The 20657-nt window shown below is 42.6% G+C and overlaps 1 protein-coding gene across 4 annotated transcripts in view; it reads left to right on the forward strand.

Moving 5' to 3' along the window:
- The window catches only part of SFMBT2 (Scm like with four mbt domains 2), a 114179-nt gene that overhangs the window by 13688 nt on the left and 79834 nt on the right, over positions 1–20657 (forward strand). For 2 of the 4 annotated variants that reach the window (XR_008206236.1, XM_052680970.1), the window contains exons 3-4: positions 5245–5339; positions 8677–8917. The exons of 1 other annotated variant lie outside the window; for it this stretch is intronic. Coding sequence is in view for 2 of the 3 variants with exons in the window: in XM_052680970.1 (XP_052536930.1) it covers positions 5245–5339; positions 8677–8917 (336 nt within the window). In the remaining variant the exon portion in view is untranslated. Of the gene's footprint in view, positions 1–200; positions 5340–8676; positions 8918–20657 lie in introns of all 4 variants that reach the window. One more of the 4 variants, XM_052680971.1, reaches the window with a different exon arrangement.

Consider the following 20657-nt stretch of genomic DNA (forward strand, 5'->3'; position numbering starts at 1 on the left):
GATGGGCACTGAATGATAAGGATTTGCTGGGTAAAATTGGCTCAGTAACTTCACCCTTATTCCGTGTTTATTCAGGAAAGCTCAGCTGAGGAACTTGTGAAGCACAAAGCTGAGCCACCTGTCAGTTACTCTGTACAAAATGTTTCATTTTTGCCTTGTGGTAATGATGTTGTTGCTAATGTGCTTTAATGCTTTTCCAGAAATCTTGTGCATTTCTGTAACAGCAGTTCTTCATCAAAGGATCCTGAGGTGTAATGGCAAATGAAAATCTACTCTTGCATGCAAGCATTCTAAAGGGCTGCCTGAAGTCTGCTTCCATAGAAGTAGGCCATCTCACCAGGGGTGAATCACTGATCCAACTTCAAAAATGCAGTGGTAACAGTGTTGGGGTGAATGCTTGAAAACAGCTTGCTTTGGCTTCAGTGTCCTTTGCTTTGACTTCTATGTTCTTTGCATCTGTTCTCTCAGATGGTGCTGTGTTGTGCTGGAAGGTGTCCCTGCCTGTGTCAGGTGACTGAACTAGATGATCTTTAAGGTGCCTTTCAACCCAAACAATTCTATGATTCCACGTTGTGTTCAAGTCATTTGCAAAGCTTGATCATTGGTCCACTTCTCACTGTTTCCCACTGAGCACCCCAGAAATTGTGTGTGTTAAGAAACTTCGATTCATCCCACCTAAAGGAAGTGGGAAACTTTTATGTTCCCTTAGTTAAAAACATAATAGTTATCTTGGGCTCTGCTGTAGATGTGAAAAAGCTTCTCTTTCATAGGGTTTCGCATAGAGAGCTAAGGATCATCTAGAGTTAACCAGCTGAATATGGAATTGTAATGCCTTAAGACAGTTGGAAAAAAAAGTCATCATAGAATATCTCGAGTTGGAAGAGACTCATAAGGATCATACAGTCCAACTCCTGGCTCCAGCTCAAGTTCTGTATCTGAAAATGTTGTCCAAATGCTTCTAGAACTCTGGCAGCTTGTGGCCGTGCCCACTGCCCTGGGGAGCTTGTTCCAGGCCTCAAATCACCTTGTCAATGAAGAACCTTTCCCAGACACTCAACCTGACCCTCCCATCACACAGTTCCATGCTGCTGTCACCATTAAAGAGACTTGTAGCTCTATAAAACAAGTCATCTCATTTTAACATCAGCACTGGGTTGTCTTTGAGTTGAAAAATCACCTGGCTGGAATAGAAAGGGACATCAGGATCCTGATTGACTGTGTTAGGTGGATCCTTATCTTGAGATGGCATTTCCAGAGTGGGCAGCCTTATCTAGACACTGCTGGATCCATTTATATCTATGAGAGAGCTGTAGGAGCTCTCTCTGGGATGAGGTGCAGGTGATCAGTTGTAGGCATTGGGTTTGAAACAACAGAAACCGGCGTGTGGACCCTAACTGTCTTTGAGAATATGTGACTTGGTGACTCTCCCAAGGAGGTATAGGAGGCTTGTTGTTGATCAGGATTTCCCCTTTGCCCCAAGCCCTCCCCTGTGTGTTAATCCTAAATCATTTTGCCTTTCAGTTCTTTGTGAGTGAACAAAGTCATGAATATATTTATATGCCTGTAAATAAGATAGCTTAGCAGTTTCCACAAATACTGTAATTTCCAAAGATGTTCTCCTTCGGGTAAGCCTGGGAAAAATCTAAGCTTATGTAGCCACAGGTTTTGCGTCTTTTATCTCATCCTGCGAGGCTGATAACATCTGGAATAGTTGCATTTTTATAGTGTCAATGCATGAAGGACTGCAGAGCACTTTAAAGCCATTCAGGGGCTCAGAGATAATGACTTGTTGATTTTATTTGCCATCCTAGACTTGTTTATACATCACCATATTGTAGGCTAGCCAGCCTTGACTCTTTCATTAAAAAAGAGCACTGAGCCTAAGCACCAATAATTGGAAAGGGAGCTGATATGTAAAGTAGGCCTAATGCCAAATTTGTCATCTCACAGGGAGCTCTGCAAAACGCTGGCACCTGGGGCTCTGTGTCTCTCCAGCAGAGCCAGGACTTTGTTGTAGGAGTGTGTGGCTTGAGGACTGACAAACAGATTGCCTTTAGGATCATTGCTTCCTAAGTGGGCACAGTTGTCTTTGTATGTTCAGAGAGACTTTGCCTTTTGATTGGGGACCAGCAGATACTCAGGGAAGGCTGGCAAAGGGTATCCTGTGTTCCTCAGCAGTAGGGGTTTTGCAATGGGCAAGAAGATTTGTGTGCAGTCCAACTACTGTACTTGTGGATCTAAGTAGGAGTGTACCCCCTGACTCTGGGTCGCCCTGAGTCTGCCCACGATGTCCCCTTGCCAGGTTTTCTAGAAGGGAACAGAATCCATTTAAAAACAGATTTGGAAGCTTACATTCGCTTCACAATCTTTGGTGAAGATTGTGATAAAATGAAGCAAAATAAAACACTGATGCCATGATAAATGAGTACTCCAACATTATTTTTACAGACCTTGTAAAAGTAATTTCCTGATAAAGTCTGCAGATAAAACACCGTAGAGGAGTCAGACTATTGATGTGTCAGAGAGAAATGAATTGACTGGGAAGGAAAGCTGTAGCTCACACTGCTGTGGAAAGAATACTCGTAACGCTTTCCCCTGGCCTCTTGGACCTCCCTATTTGGCTTTAGAAAGGAGAGATCAGGGTCGTTATTAAAACAAGCGCTTTTGGGAGTTCTGTTGGACTGCATGTGAATGAATCTGTTGGCAAGGCTGTGGGAACAGTGTGACTGGTGGCTGTGGGTTGGCATATAGCAGAGTAGGTCATGGGCAATAATACATTAGGAAGGAGGGGAGGGCTTGCTGCATCTGTAACTAGCATCTTTAATGCTAACGTAATTAACTTAGTGTTGCCAAATCCTGTCTCTCTGGAGATACTGCTCCTTGCATGGATGGTATGTGCTGAACTGCTTAAAAGCCCTTCTACCACTCTGTGGAAATTAGGTTGCCTGCAGAGATGGTGGATTCCCCATCCTTGGACACATTCACGGTCAGGCTGGATGGGGCTCTGAGCACCCAGATCTAGCTGTAGATGTCCCTGTTCATTGCAGGGAAGTTGGACAGATGGCCTTTAATGTCCCTTCCAACTCAAATGGTTCTGTGATATTTCTCCTTCCCATAAGAATGCTGAGGAAGGATGAAGAGAAAGAGAAACGTGATGGACTAACCATGACAGCTGGAGCAAGAAAAAGGAATGACAGCTGAGAAGATACAGAGAGCACTGTGGGCTGAGAGAAGTGTCTCATGCTTTGAAACAGAAATAGCTGAGCAGAGGGGAAAGACGTGGGGGTATGTTTGGGTGGAGATGATTTTGGGGTTGTTGAGTAACCCATCCCAGCACCAGAAGCACAAACAGGTGATAGAACGGGAAACAATCAGGCAGAGGGGTGTGCCTTTAGCTTTTTGCCTCTTGCTTTTCACATCAGAAGTTACTGGCTTATAGTAGGACTGTGATTGATGGTGCCTGGGATAGAAAGTTGCTTAAACATAGGAGTAATTGTAAGTTTCTGATGGATAGCCGTATCTGCCCATATACCCATGAACTTGCATACATTTTTAAAAAAATATTAACCCTTGAAATCTCTGAACCTGACTCCTCTAAAAAATAACTCCAGCCGGTTGCTGATTTTCAGATTGAAGTTCTCCCTGATCATCAAAGTTGCTTGCTTGCATGATATAGCTAAGTCTTAGCAATTTGTGCACAGAGTTCTTACTTTTGGCTAAGCTGTCCTTGTCTTTCAGCCAAGAATGAGCAAAGTCCTCCTTTTGTGCCTGGAGTTCTTTTTGGTAGCCAGGAGGCAGCCGTCTTCAAGCCACCTTGCCACTTTACATGGGAGTAAGAGTTGATTTACATCTCCATATTTAATTGAGTTGGTGGTATGGAGCCAGACGTTAGGCTTGATGCAGCGGTTTGCAGTGTTTAATGGTGATGACAGCTCAGTGCTGCTCTTTGAACTCCCAGACAAATCTTTACCCTCTTCCAACTCTGTCTCAAAAACCCTCCTCTGAGACATTTTTTTTTTTTTCCCCTTCGCATACATATGTCTGCAAATAAAGCCTATTTCTTCCCCTTTTAATGATGAGAGATTCCCATTACACAGTATAATTTTCTAGTCTTGAAAACTGGAGACCTGTAGCAACAATTTCAATAAATTAACCCTGCCATTTTCTTCATAAAACTATCTGGGGAAGCTCCTTAATTCAGTTTGTCATGAGTCACTTTAATTACATCATGACCACGCTGATAAATGTGTGTGCAGGTAAGGGTCTCTTGTAGTTTTCCTTGATAAACGCTTATTGCAAACAGCTCATTGCTAGACTGTAAATATTTTTGCTCTGGGGATGTAACTGAGTTTGTGAGAATGCCTGGGAACAAAATGAAAACAATCAGATGTGGCTGATTTTCTGTAAGTGAAAGACAGTTTGTTCTTAATTATTGCTGTGTGTGTTTCAGCAATGGTTTCAGGCCTCAACTCTGCTCTGCTCAGTGGGGATATGTTTAAAAAAAAAAAAAAAAAAGAGTAATGTCAACTCCTTCCCTATGGGGAAAGAAGGGTTGTGAGGGGGCATTGGTGTGAGCGGGGAAGACATGATGCAGAGCCTCAAATCTGAAATGGGGCAAGGATAAATGCAGGCAACAAGAATGCAGCAGTGGCCTGGGGATTTGGAAAAGCAGCTTTGGTGCTGGTGGAAGGATTCCATTGGGGTTCTTGGGTGTTGGAGGGCAGAGAAAGGCTGAGCAAGGAGAAATAGAATAGCAGAGCTGAAACTGTCTCCCCTCAGCCCTAAGGGCTGGGTTGCTTGTTTTTCATGCTGCTCAGCCAACAAGAACAACATCCATTGTTATCACCAGTACACTGTTGCAATTAGCAGTCTGGGGGAACCCAAGGCTGGGACATGGGCATGGCCACTGTATCCCTGTGATAGCAGGCTGACAATCAACTCTTGTAGCACAGTCCCTGTTGCATTATAATGAGTTTGTTCCCTTGTTGTGATGATTGCAGGGTCAATTTTGGTCTCACAGTGTTGGCTGATAAAGTCCCAAAATCTGCTGAAAGTGTTTTAAGAACCAGTCAAGCTGGCTAAGAACAGATCTTCAAGGAGGCTTTTTCTCTCACATTGATGTTTGTATCAGTTGCTATTTTTCCCCTGAACTGTTTGATACAGCTTTTGCCTTCTTTGGCTGCATTTTGGGCTGTTTTCCTTTCTTTCTACTACTTTTTTTTTTCTTGTTTTCCTTTTGAACAGATGAGGGCTCCAGCATTGAGGATGCAGACTTCAACTGGGATGAGTTCCTGGAGGAAACAGGAGCCAGTGCTGCTCCCCACACCTCCTTCAAACATGTATGTGCATTGTCTGCCTTGCTAGTATTGAATGTGTTCCCTCTTACGGTGTTCCTGACCAGCTGAAATGGAATCTGTCCGTTCTGTGGGGAGTTTGGCCTTCTGTGGCAGTGTATGTGAAAATAAGATGGAGTACTTCCTGTTGTCCATGCAGCTCCAGGCCCTCTTGCTGCTGTTAGGTGACATCAGCTCTGTGCACTCAGAGCACAGTGTCTATGCCACTGGGTTCAAATATCTTTTATGAGGTTTCATTCTGCTCTCCTTACATACTCATCTTTTTTTTTTTTTTTTTTTTTTTTTTCTCCTTCTTAATTTGTTGATATCCTTTCCAACTTGTAGAGATTCATCTCACCAGAGCATCTTATTTCTCTGAAGGTGCTCTCTCAGTGCATGATTTGCTGACCAGCAGGGTTGCTCGCCACCAGAGCCCAGCATGGTCCCTAGGAATCCATCAACCCCCTTCCTAAACATCCTGCCTCAGGAATGTGGGAACCAAACAGTGGAGTTGGTGATAACTTTCCTGGATGCTATGTTGTATGCAGATGTTAAAGAGTCCTATATGTGTCACGGTAGTTAGGACATGGTGGCTCCAGCCCACGTTAGCAGTAGTATACAGAGCCTCTGAAATTCTGAATGATGGAGAAGATCGGAGTATGCTTTGAGGAGGGATCCTGTCAAGGAGCAGAGCCTGTCAAGGATATTGTATGGACCCATTTTTCCATCTGCAAACAGTTGTTTAATGTCTTTTATTTGGCCTACGTGTGTGCTGTCCATAGTCTGCCTTTACACGAGGACTTGAGATGGAGCTTAAACTAGTGCACAGATTCTTCATCATCATCAAAGACGTACACATATGGTGTAATCGATATATTTTTCCAGGTCTTTGTTTTCAGTCAGATGCAGAATTGTTCTTTCAGATGTTACGGTGCATTTACCTGTATCAAGCTATGCCCAATCATGGTGGTTCTCTGTCCTCAACTGTGAGTCATGTGCAGATGATTCTGTTCATCCTCTGACCTGGCCCATCAGCTGCAGGTAGCAGCTACATCTGGTAATAGGACTCACCAGCCCCTTTTCTCTCATCTTCATTCACCTGACCTAAATGCTCTGGATGATGTGGATATCTCAATCAGGAAGAGAAGTGTTTCACATGTGATGCTCTCATTTGCCTTCCATTGAGTCTGGTTGCTGGCAGAAATCCTTGGGAACATATAGTTGTACCGCAGTGAAGGGAAAGTTTCCTGAAGAATTTGTTGCTCCTTTGAGATAAGTCTCCATTTGGATAGCTGCCTTCATGCCATTAAACCACCTTTGCCTCCAGGTGGTTTCTTGATTTGTTTTGAGGAGATAAAGAGCAGTAGTGATGAAAAACCTGTCCCTACAACTGGAAAAAATATATATAAAATAAATAATACCAGCCTCTGTTACCTATTCTATGCATGTAGATAGAGTATTGCAAGATGAAGGATCCTAATTTTCTGTACTGGAGAACTACAGTACAGTGGTAAAATTTTGTTGTAGTTTATCCTTGGCCCAGTAGCTGTCTGGAAAGAACATCTTGTCCCAGGGTGTTAACCCTGGTTCTTGTCTCAAATAGAGGATCCTGCTGGGAGCTGTGTACTTCACAAAGTCTTTCTATTCCCCCTCTTCATGATTTTCATTTAAAGTCTCTTGCCTCAAGTGTTCCACTTTGGTCTTTATTCGTGGTGAGAGCAAGAACAGAAGCTACAAATGATCGTGTATCCTGGATTATTCATGAGGACCCTTAGCATCACAAAAGTTAAGATCCTATTTTAGGACTAAACTAGTAAACGTTGTAGATTTTCCTCCATCTTAAATGATCTCCAGAGGTCTCTTCCAATCTCTGTTAGTCACAGTCCCAGCACTGATGCTGATGGAAGTGCCTGCATATCTGAAAGTATGTGGAGTGTTGTAATCTGCAAATAACATATGCCTTTGGCTGGACACTGCTCACGTTGTAAGCTGGAGTGGGGTAAGGGAGAACTGGGCATACCCAAGGAGCTCTGTTTTTTTCCAGCAACTTGGCATTGTGAAGTTGGCCACATAGACCATGATATATCACAGCGAGCAGAGGAGGCGTTTTATTGCTCCTCTGTAAGTGAGAACTAAATCAGAGACAACCTTAAACCAGATTCCAAAATCTCTCTGGCTTCAGTAGGACACAAAGTACATGGAAACCTTTAAGCATGTCTCCTTAAAATTACATGGGGAGTCATGGCTGCATTTTGGATGGTCTTCTGAAGACAAAGCTGTACTCTGAATGGGCTGGCATTCATCTCTTGTGTATCAACAGTACCTAGACACATCCTGCTGGCCCTTGGGAGATGTGTTATGACGTGTCTGCAACAGTCTCTGCAGTGTCCTAGAAGAGCATGGCATCTCCAGTGTCCTTGAACAAGTTGCTTGTGACTTTCTGAGATAAAAACAAGTGACTCCTCCATCAGATTGCAGAACAGTGACCCAAGGCCTTTATTTCTCTCTGCCATGTATCCTACACCGTCTTTATGAGAATACACACCAGGAGAGCAAATTGGGTATGCCTTAAAATTCTGCTTGTGGATATGGTGGAAATACTCTCCTTGGTCTGCTTGGTACAATATTCAGCCTTTGGTGCTTTACAAGCCTCAAGAGGTGTACAAGTATTGTTGTATGACCAATTGTAATAGCTGGGCCTAACTCCCAGAGTGCCTTCCTGTTCTACTTTGCATGTGTCCTGGGATTTGCCTGATGGAGCTGTGTGAAGGGCAGTTACACCACCTTTCTCCTGAGCATTGTAGAGATTTATGAAGCTCAGATGGCTACAGTCCCTCTCAGATTTAGTTCACCTGAGTTTATCACAGCTGATGGATCCCTTTGGAGTACATGGGACCTTGTATGATGGGGATGTACTAGTGAAGTAGGAATGGTCCTGCACAGACAGGTTGTGAAGAAGGTGGTTGGTATTAATAGCAGAATATTATGGGTTAGAAGGGATGTTAAGTGTCATCCAGTTTCAACCCCTGCCATGGGTTGGTTGCCATCCACAATGCCCCATCCAATCTGGTCTTGAATGCCTCCAGGAATGGGGCATCTATAGCTTCTGTGAGGAACCTGTTCTAGTGCCTTAGCACACTCTAAGTAAAGAATTTCTTCCTGCTATCTGAAGTAAATCTCCCTTCTTTTAGCTTAAGACTGTACCTCCTTGTATTATTGCTATTAAGGAGCATGGTCAGCTAACGTCTTATTCCTGATCATCTCTTTAATGGCTTGCTTAGTTAAATGAGGAGCCTCCCTGTAAAGAAGGAAAAGTAACACTATGCCTTTCTCATTTTGTAAGGTTGAAATCAGCCTCCAAAGCAGTTTTCAGCCAGGGATGAAATTGGAAGTGGCCAACAAGAGTAATCCAGACACATACTGGGTGGCTACAATCATCACAACCTGTGGACAACTCTTACTGCTTCGTTACTGTGGCTATGGGGATGACCGGAGGGCAGATTTTTGGTGTGATGTAATGACAGCAGACCTTCACCCTGTTGGCTGGTGTACTCAGAACAACAAGGTCCTGATGCCTCCAGATGGTAAGTTGCATGTGTTTTGCTGGAGTCATGCCCTAGTCTTGGTCTGACTGTTAATCTCTAGGCTTTCAGTTGGTATGGAATGGATACTCCAGATGCTCAGCTGATGTTGAGTGGTGCAGTTTCACTGAAGTTGTTGTATAACAGCTTAGAGTCAGGTTTCTGTAGATCTATGGGTTATTCAATTTGCCAGTCATTCTCCAGGAAAGGCATTTTGACCTAGGTCTTAAGAACAAAAGCTTATGGATGAGGCTGTCTTAAGGGAATGGTGAATTGCCAGCCCGTGACTTCCAGTGAGGGGAAACAAGTTGTCTCACACTTTTCGAAAGAAAGGACCAAATTTAGAGTGAGAAAAGAGTAAACAAAATCTGATCTTGATTACACTCAAATTTAACTTGGCTGTGTATTCAGATGCTTTGCTCTCCATTGTCAGACTTCTACAGCTTTTAATTCCAAAAGTAGACCCACGTGAATAAAGATGGGAAAATCTGATCGTTGTAGGTTAGGGTATGTCCCAGTCCTCAGCTCTTGGGTGTGCCAAAGCGAAATGTGAGAACTGTAGATTTATGGCACTTGGAATAGCTTTTTAATAACATGTTTGTTCCTCAATTGATTCTGAGTGTGTAAGGAAAATGCTTGATTTTTGTTGTTTTTTTTTTTTGTTGGTGTTCTTTTTTTCTGTCATTATACAGGAACAGAACAGCTGTGCATCCTTACCTCTGCGTAGCTCCAGGCAGAGGCACTTGTCACATGTGTATTCCCTCTATATATTCAGTTTCTTTTGGGTTGTGGGAAGAAGAGATGAATGGTTGGCCTCCAGCACATGGATGTGTTTGAGAAAAGTCTCATTTAAGAACTCATTCTTTTGTTCACGTGGCTGCTGAAGAAGTAGATGTGCTTTTTGTGTGCCATGCATGACTTCTGGTGTAGATGTTGCCTTGCTTCCCACTAAACTGGATCGTAGGTACAGTCTTTGAAACAGCAGAAATGGCCTCATTCTTGCCTTGTCTATGCTGAACACTAGAGTTAAACAGTGATGTTTTTGTTCTGGTCTGACTGTCTTTAGAACAACGGAGGATTGATTGCTTAAAAAAGTATTAAAGACAAATATGGCTGAGAAATCTGTTGGCTTAGGAATAATACATCAAGCTGATGTGAGAAGGGTTATTTTTTTTTTTCTTATTTTATTGGTCTCTTAAACTATCTTTTATTATGTGGATTGTAATCAATGTTACTGGAAAAGGTGTACAGTGCCATAAACTAAATCTCAAAATGCCAGGTTCAAGGAGTGAAAGATTTCGTCGACTGGTGTAATAGAAAATGATTGTTTTATAGCTGGAGGCAACTGCTTTTCATGAAAATGTTGCTGGAATCTGCTCTTTGGTTTGTGGTTACTTCACGTAAGCTGTCTTGCTTGAGTGAATGCAAATGTGCAATGCATTTTTTCTTCTCTGTCCAGGTGATATGGTTGTATGCCAAACTCTTACATCTGGGCAACTGTAGGTACTGTTTTATTGGACATGTGGTTGTTTTTTGTTTGGTTGGTTTTTTATTTCCTTTCTCTGTTGTAAGATTTAAAAGGTTGAGTTGTATTTTGGAATGAGACATCTAAAATGCCCAGGAGCATTTTAGCCTTTGGAACTTCTCTTCGTTGAAAAGAGAGAGGTCCTAAATGCATTTATAAACCACAGAGCTATTCTGAGGGTTGATCTGAGGTGTTCAGCCCACGATCAGGGTGGGATTTTAAGAGGTGGTTGCTCCCATGAGGGCACTACAAGGAAGAGGTTGGGTTTTCAGGAGTGCTGTAGGAAGAACTTGGCTCTGATGAGCTATTGAAAGCAGTGAGTAGTGCCTTCATTGTATGCAAATACCTGAAGTTTATCCTGTGTTTAATTGTTTTCTCAGTCTTGATGAGCCGAACTTCACAGCGGTCCTAAGAGTTTCATCTGGTGAAACCTGCAGGATCAAACCTTGTATTGGTACATAGTAAACTGTTCTCTGTGAACTCCAAGAAGATTTTTTGCCATTTTAGCTTTGCACACTATTTTGTTGTCAAGTGCTTTGTGGAAAGGAAAGCCCGCTCCAAGTTGCATGGATTCATTTTCTAAGGGCTCGATTCTGCATGTATGGATCACAGTGAGGATATCTGCTGGCAAGATCTGCTGGCAAACAGCATGGCCAGTTATCTGTCATTAAGATTTTTTCCCTGTCAGGAACTGAGGGCTCTGTTTAAACGCAGATCTGCTAAGGACTGGCTTAGTGGGCAGAATACCAGCAGTGGGACAATGCTTTGTTTCTGCTTAGTAATCAAATAGGACTGATTGGTTCTACTCTTGCAAATGTGATCCCAGGCAATGCTGTACAGAGTGATAGGATGAAGAATATCATTAAATGAAAGAGAGATGAAAAATGGGGCTGGTTCTGTTTACCGAATCAATAGAGCTTGATTTAATGTTCAGCACATAGAGAGATTTTAAGGGGCAGCTGCCAAATAGTTATTGCTTATGATCCCAATAGAAGGAAGTCATTTAGTTTACAGACTGTTGCATTATTATTTACTGGGTTAGTTTTGCATCGTGGTGCCTGCAAGTATAATGTCAAGTCATGTCATGTCTTCCCCTGACGTTGTGGTGCACTGCTCTGGACTAAGGGCCAAATGCTCCAGTTTGCAGTAAGTTGTATTGACATATGAAAGGATGGTGTGAGTGTATGTCTGCCCATAAGCTTTACCCTCTACCACCCTCTTCCCTTCAGGAAATCAGAGGAGTAAAATTGTAGTTACTTCAAGCTTTGCCATTAATTATATTTTCCTCATTACAAATCGGTGTGTAATTTGAATTGCAAACTCAAATATCTTGGCAGAATAGATCTGTTTACCATTCAAAGCAAAATGAAAATTATTTAAATTAGTTAATATAGAACTCATTTGAATGAATTGAATGTTTATTCATGAACTAGCTGAGGCAAGTGTGAAGCTGTCCGTATGGTCTCTAGCTTTGGCACTGATCAGCTCTAAAGTCATGTCCTGGGACAGAGATTTCTTTTTTATTGCATATTAACTGTGGTGTAGACCAATGGATAGCTTCTGCCTGATTGAGCTGAGTATGAAATTTACATCCTTTCTGCCAGGGCCCCCCAGCAACTGTAAAATTTGTATGGGGAAGTAGTTCATAAGGGGAGGTGCTTCAGAGTTCATCGACAGTGGCTGGGATGGAGCAACAGAATGGCATTTGGCTTTTGTGCTGTAGTTGTGGGATGTAACATAGGCTTTCCATTCTTTGGTTAAATCTGCCCTATTATATTGCCCTGCATGAAGGCAGGGACAGCCTTCATCACCTCATATACCTCACCAAATGCTATCCTCCTCAGCACGAAGCTGTGGTGGTTGTTCTTCAGCGTCATTCATCCTGTAAGATCTCTTACTCATAAAGCATTAAAAATTTAAGTCTAACTTAACTTTGCCATAGTTGTGTTTCCCTTAACTGTGAAAGGAAAATAGGTTTCTCGCCTCCTTTAGCCTGTTTTTTCCATGTGCTGTTTTCCTTTGTTGATGACAGTTGGGTTCACGAGCACATTTACCATCATGTAGAGGAGCAGCGTGGAGAACCTGACAAAGATAGTAGCTAAATTATGCATTGTGAAACACGCACAGAGCAGGCACGTCTTTTGATTGACACTTGGGTGGTTTTGTACAGATTGCAGGTTTACAGCTGAGCCAACAGAGCTGAATCTCTCCTGGCACTATCTTAAGGCATTCTGTGATGCACTAGAGATGCTGGACAACAAGATGATTGTGTCACCTGTGATTGTGGCAGTGCTTTTGCTTCAGTGTTATTGACAGATGGAAATTCAAATAAAACATTTCTGAGCTTGGATTTGTGTGGTGATCTTGAGTCTGCTCACAGTGTAAACCAGGAGGAGGAAGAGGCTGGAGATCTAAAGGAATAGAGGAACGCAGTGGGGAGAGAACCAGGTCTGTGCTCTGGTTTTACCATGAGCCACTACAGATGGGAAACCTCAAAACACTGTCCAGCCATGGATTTGATGATCACAGTGATCGTTATACTGTGAGTACGTGTAGGAAAGCAGCCTTTGTAGAATCATTAAGGTTGGAAAAGACCGCTAAGATCATCCAGTTCAATCATCGACCCACCCCCACCATGCCCCCTAACCACGTCCCTCAGTGCCACATCTCCACATTTCTTAAACACCTCCATGGCTGGTGACTCCACCACCTCCCTGCACAGCCTCACCACTGTGCCAATGCCTCACCACTCCTCCTGAGAATAAATTCTTCCTAATGTCCAATGTGAACCTCCTCTCCTGCAACTTAAGGCCTTTCCTTTCGCCCTATCACTGTTAATCTGGGAGAAGAGGCTGGCCCCCACCTCATCACAACTTCCTTTCAGGTAGTGTAACCAGAATTAAAGCTCAGAAGCCTGATCCTAGGATGTAATGAATCCCTCTTGCAAGGGGCTGAGCTTGGCAGGTAAAATATGCCACTAAGACTGTTGAGTATAAAGCATTTTGCCCATCCAGGCTTTCTGTGAAAGCAACCATCACCAAATGGTTCACTCAGATTCTGAAGTAGTGGGTAGAGTGTGGGTGAAAAAAAAAAGATAAAAACTTGTGCCGTGGTAAACTAGGCTGCCATTCAAATCATAGAATGCCTTGCGTTGGAAGGGACCTTAAAGATCATCCTGTTCTGACTCCCCCACTGCTGGCAGGGTTAATGACAGTTGTATTCCCATCTAGATTGGCATTTCTCTGACATGTAGTCTGTGATTTTTGTTAGAGTTCAGGTGGTGGATATAAATGTTAGAACAGAGGCGAGGTCTGCACTATAGTGGAAAAGAATGGAATTGAAGCAATATATGGTGCAGGGTGTGGGGAGAAGAACAGCAAGGGGGAATGGTGAGGAAAGAAAAGAAGAGCAAGCTTGGAGCAGTCATTTGGGTTTGGGATTTGGGATGAATGTCATTCAAGAAGCCCTGGGAGTGCAGAAGGCTTTTCTTGGAGCAGTGCTGCGGGTGGTGATGATGAATCCCAGTCCTTTGCCTTTTAGCTCCATTCTCAGACATCGCGTATATGTGGAAAGCTTGTCCATGGCGTTCTTCAGGTGCCACTGAGATGACATTCCTGAAAATAGGTGAGGGCCTCCAGAGAGAAAGGGTGATCATGAGTGGTTTATTTGGTTGTTCTTTTTGTTTTGTTTGTTTGTTTCTTTTTTTTTTTAACAGAAGCCAAGTTTCCCCTGATAATCTCAGAGGAAAGAGAACTTAAACTATGCCTGCAGCTCAGCGATTATAATGCAGGTAGAAGGATCAGATGGGCAAGATGAACTTCTTTTATCTTTGTGAGGAGTTGGCTTACCTTCTCTGAATGATCTGAGATAAATTTGCTTTTCAACTGGTATAATTGAGAGTAGATCTGGCCCTGCTTTAGCTCTTTTAGTGAAGGCTCACCTGAAATATTATTTCCTAAGAGCTCGAGGCTGGGGAAGATCAGTAGGCATTCACTGAGCTTATGCTATTTTACATCAGCTAAGAACTGGGCCCTTGAGCCAAGTAAAATGAAACTCGGAAATCTTCTTTGGCAGGTTGTTCTGTGAAGGACTGTGGATGTTTCTGAAGTAGTATATAGATATTTTTTTTTTTAAATCTTTTTTTGCTTAATCCTTATCCTATTATTCCATCAAAGCCAAATTTAGACTAACCTAGTGTAAATAAATTGCAGGATTTCTTCATTTTAAACACTGCAGATGACTCTTAGTGCAGTGTTTTATGTATGTTTTTCAAGTCAACTTCACAGAGTATTAATTATGCAGGAGTGACGTTAGCATAAATAACTAGTCAGCAAATAAATGTCAATTAAATATTCTATTAGCATAGTAGGCAGTTTTATGCACTGCCATAGAACATTTAGCAGATTATGCTTAACGAACATATAAAAAATAGCATTTTTTTTTTTCTTTGCTCTCCTAATGATGGCAGAAGGGAGGAGAGGATGAAAGGCAAATGTAATGCTGTCTCTGGCTGAAGATTTGGGTTGAACTTTGCCCTAGTGGGAGTGCATCAGTTGACAACATTGCCTTTTGGGTCTTCGAGCAGCTGGAGATCACTGGAGCACATCCTGGGTTCAGCATCTCCCCCTCGCCCTGTGGGGTCCCTTCATTCTCTTTCCTGAGAAGAAAAGATTACATTACAGCGCCCATGGGAGATTTTCCTTCCTTCCCTTGATGTGACTCGGATGGCTCAGTCCGAGGTTTGAAAATTCAAAAGTTAGCCCATTTCCTGCACAATGTCAGGATGGTGCTTTCATGATCGTGGAAGTGGCCTTTTTGCTACTTCTGCTTTTTGTGTGGAAACGCAGGTCTTTTGTAAAATAGAATTGGCTTTAGTTACTTTCAGAAGACTTCATGTTGCCAAATGAAGCCTTTCTGGGGGTAAACTGACAGTAATATTCCCCCGTCTGTCTTTTGGGAACACAAGCAAACATTGAGTTACTGTGCAAATATGGCGTAGTGTGGCCAGTGGGAAAGGCCTTGCAAATTGTTTGAGTTATACATTTCATCAGATGCATTGCTTCTGAGCATCTCCTGCTCCTCTGGGCTCAGACATCCTATTTTTTTCCCCCGTGTAATCTGATTTTCATTTTAGTATGTCTTTTTGGGTCAAGAGGTATAGTTGAAGAGAACCTTGCGTGGAGAGCCTTGTACAGACAGGGTGCTAGTTGGCTTGTAAGGTGGTCTTGCAAGTAACTGCCTTGTCCTGGTATTGCTGTCATGAGACTCTGACAAAGAAACACTGAAGGGAATTGAGGTGTGTACTGCTCTGGCCTTAGTTTTGGGTTGTGTCCATAAGTCAGGTGTTTTGGGAATGCAGTAGTAGAGGTCCTTAAGGAAGGTACCCATCATGAGGCGTCCAGCCTTCACCCTGGCTCTGCAATGACCCTGTGGTTTAGGTATGTGTAGGTAGGAATTCTGGCCCTGCTGTTGATCAGGTGTTTGAAAAATTCAAGCCATGGGGGATGGTTTAGGTTTCCAGCCAAAAAGCTGAAGTTGGTACATTAAGGAGGCTCTGTTTTGCTAAAGGCAAGAAAAGAGCAAACTACAGTCAAAACGTAATTTTTCAGCAAGAAGCTTCTTCAGCAGAAATATTTCTAGCTGGCCTGGCTTCTAGGGACAACATCATCTTATGTTGTATCTATATTTATCTATTCTCACAAATTATAAATACATTAAACAAAATGGGAGCAGCCCTGACTGGGCAGCTTATGGGCCGATGGGGAAAAGTTGCACATATGGCTGCTAGAACTGCGCAGTGCAGACAGTACCTGTTCCACATTTTGAGGTGCTTTTTTTTTTTTTTTTTTTTTTTTTTTTTTTTTTTTTTTCCCAATTGTTGTTTTTTTTCCAAATATGAGGAAAATAAGGTTGGTCCACACCTGCACGAAGTATCAGTGCAATTTCTTAAGTGATAGATTGATTGATGCAAATTATCCTTGCGCTGTCCTAGTGCATATTCTGTAAAGTGCTTTCATTTGTACTTCTAAATTTATGCTATCATTACTCTTTGACTGGACTGAACTGTATGACTGGTGGAACTGTAGTAAGATGATATCTTTAGCTGTGGAACTTTGTGATGAGGGTACTGTAGCACTGTTTATTTTACTGTGTTACTCCCAACTTGGAGCATGGATTTAATCTGCAGGTTGGCTGGCATCCAAGGAAGGGTTCAAGAAGGGGTTCTGCTAATGAAGTGAGGCTTTCTAACAGTGACTTAGACACGATGAAAAATGAATGTACTTTCTGATGTCTGTTCCTTTCTTGGGTGGACCATCTGTCCTGGGACTGTCAGGGTCTGGGAGAAAAAAAAAGATACCTTTTTCAGTGTCCTTATGGTTGATGGAAAACAAATGGTGTTTTTTGTCAGTACTTTCTGCCTGACACTAGTGGGTTTGTCAGGCAATTCCTGCACAGATTTGTTTGTTTCCTTGGTAATTTCCTACTCAACCTATCACCTGTATGATGCTGAGCTGTGCAGGCTTCACCCCTCCTTGCATGCACATCTCTCCTAGCTGTCCTGGCTTTTGTTTTCACTTATTACTGAGTTAGAACTGTAGCATTGTTTGAGTTGGAAGGGACCCTTAAAAGGTCATCTGACCCAACTCCCCTGCACCAAACAAGAACATCTACAGCTTGATCAGGTGCTCAGAGTGCTGTCCAGCCTGATCTTAAATATCTCCAGGAACGGGGCATCCACCATATCTCTGGGCAACCTGTTCCAGTGCCTCACTGCTTTTATTGTAAAAAATAAATAAAATCTTCCTTACATTCAATCTAAATCTCCTCTCTTTTAGTTTGAAACAATTTCCCCCTGTCCTATCACAGCAGACCCTGCTAAAGAGTCTGACCCCATCTTTCTCATAAGCCCCCTTTAGATGTTTCATAGTGCCTGCATTCATAAATGAATGCCATTGCTATTTTTACAGCAGGAACATGGTAAAGCAGCAGTGTGGTTTGCAGCATGTATGCAGTGATGATCGCTTTTGGATGGCTTGGGAGAGGCTGAATTATTTTAACTGCAACTGTCCAGTTACAATTAAAGAATCAGTACCTTGTGTACAAGCAGCAGCAGAGCTGTGGATCACGCTTACTGCAGACTGAAAGCCGAATCTCTTTATAAGAACAGTCTGGAGGGGGATGGAGATGGAGGGGAAAGAAAAGCAGTGATATTTGTGGACTTTGACAAGTTTTAAATGTATTCTGAGTGAAACTGATAGTGTGGAGCTTTATGAAAGATTTAATGAATAAATATTTCATACCCGCATGGTACTTCTTCAGTAACTCATGCTGCTGGTGAAAAGCAATAAAGAAAGAACCTCCTTCAGGGGTTGTTTGGGCTTTCAAATTAAACTAATTTAATCAACTTTTTCAGTCAAGCTTGATATTAGTTCATTTCTGTACATGGATCTGCTTGTTTTCTCCTGATACCTGTTTTTCTATTTGGAAGGTGTTTGAATATCAAAGAATGTCTCCTTTCATCCTGCCACTATGGTGTGTGTTTGGGTTTTCAAGGCAACAGCACAGCCTGATTTTTCTCCCTGTCCGCCAGGTTGAGGAATCAGCCATCCTCCACAACTATGGCCATCCAACCACAGGTTGTAGAATCAGAATTGTTTGAGTTGGAAGGGACCCTTAAAGGCCTCCTCCAACTCCCCTTCAATGGACAGGGCATCGACAGCTATATCAGGTTGCTCAGAGCCTGGTCCAGCCTGAGGTACCCTTGTGAAGTTTTTGTTATCCAGCAGGGAAATCACCTGCACTTGGTGGTCAGTTCTGAATGTGAGTGGATGTCATTTGGGTTTCGGAAGCCATTAACATCCAGTTTATTACTTGTGCTATACAAAAATGCTCTGGAGCCTGGCCCCATGTGGGCAGCAAGGCTTGCATGCATCTGCACTGGATTTGTTGCTGTACAGATTTATGCAGGGAGGTTGAAGTCCATTTCTAGCTCTAGCTGTTGGCAGAACTGGGACATGGGCATGCTGGAGCCATTGCTTAATGGTTAACTGTCATGACAAGGAAAGCAGGTTAGATGTGTTAGCACTGCGTTCCATGTCTTTGCAATGCTTTTTAGGAAAAAATCATGGAGACCTGATTTTTTTTGGTTGAGAAGTGCAGGGCTGTAGCTGAGGGGATCATGCAAGTAAGACACAGTAGGGAGGTAAAAGCAAGTGTGCTTGGAAGAGTGGAGCTCACTTCGTAAAGGCATCCATGGACAGTGCTGCTCAGTGAGCTGAGGATGTGCTCAAACTTGGACTTCATACACCTTCATGTGGGGTGGTGGATTTTTTTAGATTTTATTAGGTACGGGTGCATGGAGTGAGGTACTTCTCAGCTTTTTCTCCCATAGAAAAGAATACAAATGCATTATGTTGTCTATTCCTACTAATCTGGGACCACATTTATTTTTAGTGGGTGTCTCCTTGGAGCTAGATGGAGTAGATTCCCATGAAGTTTGTGCCACATTGTGGGTGTTATAGGATCATAGGGTGGTTTGAGTTGGAAGGGACCTTAAAGATAACCAATTTCAAACCCATTGCTTTGGTTTCTGTATGCTAGACCAGGTTGCTCAGGGCCCCATTCCATCTGGCCTTGAATGCCTGTAGGGGTGGGACATCCACAAGTGCTCTGGGCAACCTGTTCCAGTGAACAGTGGTAGTAACAAAAAAACAAACAAACAAACAAAAAAAGAAAGGGGCTTTGATTGTCCAAACCCACATAGACTTGTATTTTTTTTTTCAATATTGTCTAGGGAACGTGTTTGGTTACATTTATCTATTTCAAAATCCAAGCCCTTTGCACAGCACAAAGCTTCAACTTTTGCTAAGATTGGTGACTTCCTACAGTAGTGCTGTGATAATAGACTGATTTATCTGAAAGTGTTGGCAGGACCAAATTCTGTTGTGCCTCCTGACTTCTTGCAAGGAAAACAGATTTCTGTGGGACTCAAACTCCATTCAGGATGCTCAGAGAGAGAGATTAAGATGAATAGCTGAAATCCTGTGGCTTTTCCTCCGCTGCTCACAATTCTGATCACAGTCTATGAGATAAAGCTGCAGCCAGTGCTGTGACAAAACCATTGGTTCTGGACCTGGTATTTAATGCAGGTAGTGCTGGAGGAACAAAGATAGGGGAGGAAGAGAGTAATTGCAGAATGAATCAGGGACTGTGAATGAGAAGTTGTATTTCCAAGGAAGTTTATTGAAGGGAAAGGTTGTCAGCTGACATCAGGCTTCTGTGTGAATACAGATTTCCTGAGTGACCTTGCTTTTTAACAGTGGGTAAAACAAGCTGAATGTTTGGAAGGTACTTTTGAGACATTTCAGGGAAGATCTCCCATTGATTGGTCCAAAAAACCCAACCAAACAACAGTAAAACAAACCAAAAAAACTTCCATCCATTGCATAGAACAGTAAAATCCTTCTCTCATGACATTTATATGCCAAAGGATTGAAGGATGTAAGTTGTTTTATGACTAAGGTCCTGATGAGGCTCCTAAATAAAAATTTGGTTGAGGAGACAGTTTTAGGAGCACTGGGCCTTTATATTGAAGCCATCATTTGACATCATCCAACTGTTTGTTGCAAACTGTACAACTACAGAAGAAAACATTGAATGGCTGGGAATCTGCTGCCAAACATCCCTGCTTATAGATGTGATGAGTTGTCACTGAAGGAACTGAAATGTCTGTATTGAAGAAATGAAGTGTGTGCCTCTGAGATGAGTGCCTCACTCATAGGCTCTGATGTGTAGCTCTGCACGCCTTGAGTATCCATCAGTGTCTATTTTGGGTTATCTTCTACTGTCACGCATCTTTCTGCATGGGCTATCAGACTGTGGAGCTAGAAAGCCCCAAAGCCATTAAAAAAATCAAGAGATTGACCCAGAAAAAATAACACAGGATGCAAAGCACATGACACAGTCAACTGAATGTCCAGCTGAAAGCATTTTTATAGTCATCTTTAAAAATGGCAATTGAAAGACTTTAAGTGGCTACTCTGGGTAATTGTGCCTAATTTCCCTTCCCCAGTCTCCTGCAATTTCCCCCAGAGGAATTATGGGGTGGAAACATCATCTCAGACTAAGCAGGACTAAGCGTAGACAGTTAACGTGTTGATGTAATATGTAAAACATCAACAGGCTTAAATAGCTACCCTTGGAGATGTCTGTGAAGAC

The sequence above is a fragment of the Tympanuchus pallidicinctus genome, unplaced genomic scaffold (assembly GCF_026119805.1).
Source record: "Tympanuchus pallidicinctus isolate F22 unplaced genomic scaffold, pur_lepc_1.0 scaffold19, whole genome shotgun sequence".
NCBI lineage: Eukaryota > Metazoa > Chordata > Aves > Galliformes > Phasianidae > Tympanuchus > Tympanuchus pallidicinctus.